Source organism: Mus caroli, chromosome 11 (genome assembly GCF_900094665.2).
Source record: "Mus caroli chromosome 11, CAROLI_EIJ_v1.1, whole genome shotgun sequence".
NCBI lineage: Eukaryota > Metazoa > Chordata > Mammalia > Rodentia > Muridae > Mus > Mus caroli.
The window spans coordinates 44,349,423-44,356,365 of NC_034580.1; the positions used below are offsets into that span (position 1 = coordinate 44,349,423).

At 38.5% G+C, this 6,943-nt stretch overlaps 1 protein-coding gene across 1 annotated transcript; it reads left to right on the forward strand.

Moving 5' to 3' along the window:
• Nucleotides 1–2,116: 2,116 nt before the first annotated feature.
• Nucleotides 2,117–3,226, forward strand: LOC110304987 (olfactory receptor 10-like). The gene has a single exon (XM_021176717.1). The coding sequence runs from the start codon at nt 2,138–2,140 to the stop codon at nt 3,137–3,139; it is 1,002 nt and encodes a 333-aa protein (XP_021032376.1). The 5' UTR covers nt 2,117–2,137; the 3' UTR covers nt 3,140–3,226.
• The last annotated feature ends 3,717 nt before the right edge of the window (nt 3,227–6,943 follow it).

Genomic DNA, 6,943 nt, shown 5'->3' on the forward strand with positions numbered 1-6,943 from the left:
ATGAAGAAATTACCTTTGGGTTTCCTCCCAAACTGAGGGTATTTTTAGGCTCTGGACCACCATTTTATGAAATCTTAACTTGCATTTGTTAAAATCCATTTGTCAAGTGGGCAATACTTATTCATGCCGACCCTTTGGACACTACTCTAGGGTCAATCTTTGGTTTCTACTTATAAATGATTGTGAGATGGTCCCCTCAGTTCTACCTCAGTCCAGATGAGGTTTTGAACCTCATTTCAAGTTTGCCTCTTCAGTATTGATTCATAGACTGTGGAAGCTGCTTAATGTCTGTCCCTCTTGGTAACATTGTGTTAAATCCTTTGGGAATCGAGGATTCAGGAATTTTCAAATAATAATTATTTTGATGTTTGTTGAATTGTAGTATGTTAAGAATGTCTACATGATAGTATAAATATAATTGATATTAGCATCTACAGCATCTGTGGTTAGCATCTAACTTATCTCTAAATGACAATAGGGCAGTGTTCATTCTTCATTATTACACAGAAAATAAATATGCCTGAGATATTTGGATGTTTTACACAGAATCTCAGGGCATGGAACAATTCATTAATTCACACAGCAGTGTTCATTGAGAGATTTACCCCTCCAATGCAGTACTGTGAGTTGAGGGCACAATGCTGAGTAAGTTCAGCAGGTCCAGTTGGATGGTCTTTGGAGAATATTAGTAGGATATTCAAGTAATAAAAATACAGCACATCTCTCAAAATGTAAAAACGCCTCAAAGCATTCAATCCCCGTCAAATCTATCGTGCTTGTGTTAATTAAAGAACCATATATTTGAACATTGTATCTTTATAATTTACATTTTTTTCCAAGATGGCAGTATTGTGGTACTCAAATACATTCTTTGAGCATTTATCCAACATGGTGCCATTAGTGACCTTCTAACACAGATTTAATGAAAAGGAAATGTTTGAACTTGGAACAAGTTCTCATACTAAGCAGAGATGAGACTTCTATCAATCACTTATTTCTTTCTTTGTGATGAAGTTTTTTTTATATATATTTCATTTTTTTCACCACTAGAACTATTAACCCTTAATGACAAGGAATTTCATGCATATCCCACTGCTTATAATTCATCAAAGTGTGTTCATGGTCAATTATATTTTATGAAACTATATTAAAGAGAAAAATCAACTATTTCACATGAAGCAAAGTTATTTACATCTTCTACATGCCCTGGAAGAAAGTAGAAGTAACATAGAAAAAAGTAACATAGAAAAGTAACATAGAAAATGCTAATATGTCAATGTTAGCATGCCATAAGGGGTGACATGCCTTTTTTAGCTCACTGTGTTGTGTGGTACCCAGAAACTGAGCTTTTGAGGAATAAAGAGGTGTGAAATATTTTCATTGAATGCAAAAAAATCTAGAGAATATTGATGCAAAGAACTCTGGATTGGAGAGATGAGAAAAACTCCTCCCGTGAAGTCCAAAGGTGGGTTGAGAAGTTGATTGAAAAGATGCCATACATCACAATGAAGAGAAACAAATTTTTTATAAGTAATTTCCCCTTAAAATTACAGAGCTCCACTCCTCATCATCTTTTATATCAGGTGGCAGTGGTGTGAACAAGGCTTTGCAGATTGGTGCAAAAACTACATACACTGAGCAGAAGGCCACAGATGTGCAGAAGGGGGCAAGCGCGTCATCTCTGCCTGCTTAGTCTGGGACTTATTTGACAGAAACTCTGTGCCTTGTAGAGAGCAAAAGAGAAGACCATAGAATTCTATGTGCATCTTTGCACGTTCAATTTCCATTTATTTTGCTTGACTTTTGAAGTGCTTAGAATCAAAACCAAACACTCTATTAGCAAGACAAACAGGAGCCCTGCATTGGATTGTGAACACACAATTTCCAGGTTAGTGCATTTGGATACAAACATCTGTTCTGTGAGGCAAGACATCAACTCTACTTTCAGAAAAGGAGGCATCAGATTCAAGGGATTGAATAAACGTGGCTAGAGTTCTAGAACACGCAGGCAGTAGCGCTAAAGTTCAAACAAATGCTCTGTCCTACTAATCCACTTGTCGCTATAATAATGAGAGAAAGACTATTCAACAGATGTAACTGAGCAGCATCATGGAAATCAAAGGGCCTGGTTCAGGAAATGCTGTTTAGATTCGTGATCTTCATAGTGGGCACTAAGTTATCCCTGTGTTGTTTGTGCACATACAAGATTATGGATAGTTTCAATGCCACGTTAGAAGAAAGATTCTTTTTGGTGGGCTTTTCAGATTGGCCTCAGCTGGAACTTATCCTTTTTGTTTTTATCTCAATTTTTTACTCCCTAACTATCTTTGGCAACACTACCATCATTGCTCTCTCCCGAATAGACCTTCGACTGCACACCCCCATGTACTTCTTCCTCTCAAATCTCTCCTTCCTGGATCTCTGCTTCACCACCAGCACCGTGCCCCAGCTCCTCATCAACCTCTATGGACAAGACAAGACCATCAGCTATGGAGGGTGTGTGGCCCAGCTGTTCATATATCTTGCTCTGGGATCCACTGAGTGTGTGCTCCTGGTGGTGATGGCTTTTGACCGCTATGCTGCTGTGTGTCGTCCACTGCACTACACAACCATCATGCACCCACTTCTCTGTCAGGCATTGGCTATTTCTTCCTGGGTAGGAGGCTTCTTGAACTCTCTGATTCAAACAGGCCTCATGATGACCATGCCACTCTGTGGACATCGACTGAATCACTTCTTCTGTGAGATGCCTGTCTTCCTCAAGTTGGCCTGCCAGGACACAGGAGGAACAGAGGCCAAGATGTTTGTGGCCAGAGCCATAATCTTGGTCTTCCCTGCAACATTAATTCTTGGCTCCTATGGACACATTGCTAAAGCAGTACTAAAGGTCAAGTCAACAGCTGGACGCAGAAAAGCTTTTGGGACATGTGGGTCCCACCTCCTGGTCGTTTCCCTGTTCTATGGCTCAGCCATTTACACATACTTGCAACCCAAGAGCAGTTATTCTGAAAGCAAGGGGAAGTTTGTGGCCCTTTTTTATACTATCGTCACCCCCATGCTCAATCCTCTGATCTATACCCTTAGGAACAAGGATGTGAAGGGGGCTCTGTGGAAGGTGCTAGGGAGAGGCACAGACTAAGAGCACTAGGAAAAAATCAGAAATACTACAACTTTCTGTAACAGCTCTCATATTCTTAAGTCCACCCTGTTCTACTGAGCAAGAAATAGCCTGTGACAACAGGCTCAGAATTTTGTTGCTTTCCTCTTTGGGAGCTGGAAGTCAAGATCTTTTTAACTTTGTTCTCTGTTAATGTCTACGGCCCTTACACGATTGAGTAAAAGTCGACTTATCTCAAATATTGCACAAAAATGCTTGAGAAGATGGTGTATTCTCATCACATGTAGAGAATAACACAGATGTGTGGGAATTTCTGAATGTGAGTGAAGAGTACATTGAATATGACACCCCTTTTCCAAAGCCAGTGATTCCCAAATGTATGCCATGTAGATGGCACTTTGCCCATAAGCACAGAACAATGATCACTGCAATGTTTCCTAATTAGCTCAGCATCCTCTCATACCTCAGGGTTTAGGTTCTCAGGTTGCCTCTGCATTTCTAGTCTTTTAGTGCCTGTTACTGCAGAAATAAAAGGAGATTGTGACTGGAAGTAGGTCATCAAACATGTAAACTTTTCAATATTATTTCATTTAGCTTTAAAAAAATACAAAATCTGTAAAGCATCACCAAATAAAAGCACTGAAATCTACTCAAAATGGTTTGTTTGCTACCATGGTTAAGATACTTCCATTGAAGAGAAAAGAGAATAGAAATGTTCAGAAAAACAATAAACATTGAGAAAGTTTTATAACAGAATAGAAAGGGTAGAGTAACCTGGTTTAAAAGAATGAGAGAGTAACAACAGAGATGAGATAGTGAAGAGATGTGGAGTTGGGCAGGCTTCACCATACCTGTTTCTTTTCATGTACTTAAATGGGAGTAAAAGTATAGCTATCCATGTAAATAGCTTTAAAGTTTCAGTATCTTTCATCCTGGGTAAAAATCTTAATTCTAATACCAATTGCTACTTACATAGTCTTTAAAATATTTTATACACATAAATGTGAGAGTTAAATACACTCTCTAATAATCAATGATTAAACAAAACTTTAAGGTTTTTTAAATAACTTCTCCAGGTTTATGTGACATTTCCTGGGACAGGTTTTGCAACCCTAATCCAACCCATATAATTGCACTTTATGATTCTCTTTTTCTGGGAAAGGATACCCTTCCCATCCCATTTTTCCCCAAGTCCTGGGTATTGAAGCTAGTGAATCACCATGCTGGGAAGTCACTGTGTCACTGAGCTGTATTTCCAGACAGCCTCGAGAGTCAAAGCTTAATCATAGAGGAGTGAGCTTGGAAAGGAATATATGAAGGGAAGCTAAACATGAGCTGAAAGCACATCACAACTTCTCCTTGCTCTACTCTGCCCTGGCTGCTGCGTACTCCTGTATTATAAACATTATGCCACCAGTGTGAATGTTTTTGTTCTTCACATGAAGTGAAAGTATGTTCCCATTTCTTGAATCTTTTGTGTCAAAAGTTCTATGCTGAAGAATGTACATTGTCACAATTAGTTCCTCAGCTGAAGAATGTACATTGTCACAATTAGTTCCTCACCATTTTAAATGGATATATTTCCTCTCCCAACCTCATTAGTTTCACTGACTAAGGTACTGAAGCTTAAGCAGTTTTGTCATGGCTTACTTTCAGTTAATGAAGCATTAATGCCCTACACATTTATTTGGCATGCAGTAAAAGATAATATGATCACTTGAAAGTAGCAAAACCCAATATAAAACAGTTGGTACAAGATTCCCCACCCAGCCAGAGACCCATGTGCCGTCTGGTTTCCACCTCTGCCAGGGCAGAGCCTATGCTCTGGATCCATACCCACACAGCCCACACTCCAGTTGCAGCTCAACTCCCCAGGTATTCTGACACATCCAGGATCATAGGCTCACAGACTCACAGGCTCACAGGCTCACAGGAAGAACAGGTTCCAGTCAGAGACAGGGAGGCCAGAAAACACCAGAAGTAACCAGATTATGAGAGGCAAGCATAATATTAGTAACAGAAACCGATTTTAATTGGAAGCATCAGAACCCAGTTCTCCCACCACAGCATGTCCTGGATAGCCCAACACACCTATAAAGCAAGATTCAGATCTAAATCCTCATTTAATGGAGATGATAGAGAACTTTAAGAAAGACATTTAAAAAAAAAAACTCCCTTAAAGAAATATAGGCAAACACAAGCAAACAAGTAGAAGCCCTTAAGGAGGAAATACATAAATCCCTTAAAGAAATACAGGAGAACACAATCAAACAGGTGAAGGAATTAAACAAAACCATCCAGGATCTAAAAATAGAAATAGAAACATTAAAGAAAACACAAAGAGAGACAGCCATGGAGATGGAAAACCTAGGAAAGAGAACAGGAGTCACAGATGCAAGCATCACCAACAGAATGTAGTAGATAGAAGACATCACAGAAAGCATCAACACAACAGTCAAGAAAAATACAAAAATCAAAAAGCTTCTATCTCAAACATTCAAGAAATCCAAGACACAATGAAAAGACCAAACTTGAGAATAACAGGTATAGAAGAGAGTGAAGATTCTCATCTCAAAGGGCCAGCAAACATCTTCAACAAAATTATAAAAGAAAACTTCCTTAACCTAAAGAAAGAAATACCCATAAACATACAAGAAGCCTACAGAACACCTCTCGTCTCATAATAATTAAAACACCCAAGGCACAGAACAAAGAAAGAATATTAAAAGGAATAAGGGGGAAAATTAAGTAACATATAAAGACAGACTTTTCAGAATTACACCAGACTTCTCAACAGATATTCTAAAAGCCAAAAGATCCTGGACATACAGGACCCTAAGAGAACACAAATACCAGTCCTGGCTACTATACCCAGCAAAACTCTCAATTATAATGGATGGAGAAACCAAGGTATTCCAAGACAAAGCCAAATTTAAACAGTATCTTTCCACTAATCCAGCCCCACAGAGGATAATAGAAGGAAAAGTTCAACACAAAGTGGGAAACTACACCCAAGAAAAAGCAAGAAATTAATCTTTTCACAACAAACCCAAAAGAAGAGAAACATACAACATAATCCCACCTCTAACAACAAAAATAACATGAACCAACAATCATTTGTCCCTAATATCTTTCAACATCAATAGACTCAATTCCCCCAATAAAAAGACATAGGCTAACATACTGGATACATAAACAGGACCCAACATTTTGCCACATACAAGAAACACACCTCAGGGACAAAGACAGATACTACCTCAGAGTAAAAGGCTGGAAAAAAACTTTCCAAGCAAATGGTCCCAAGAAGCAATCTGGAGTAGCCATTCTAATATCCAACAAAATAGACTTTTAAACAAAAGTTATCAAAAAAGATGGGAAAGGATACTACATATTCATCAAAAGAAAAATCCACCAAGATGAACTCTCAATTCTGAACATCTATGCCCCAAATGTAAAGGCACCCACATTTGTAAAAGAAACATTACTGAAACTCAAAGCACACATTGAACCTCACACAATAATAGTAGGAGATTTCAACACCCTACTTTCACCAATGGACATATCATGGAAACAGAAACTAAACAGAGACACAGAGAAACTTTAAGAAGTTATAAACCAAATGGATTTAACAGACATCTACAGAACGTTTCACCATAAAACAAAAGAATATACCTTCTCAGCACCGCATGGTACCTTCTCAAAAATTGACTCGGACACAAAACAAACCTCAACAGATACAAGAACATTGAATAGACTGCATGCATTATATCAGACCACCACAGATTAAGGCTGGTCTTCAATAGCAATAAAAACAACAGAAGGCCC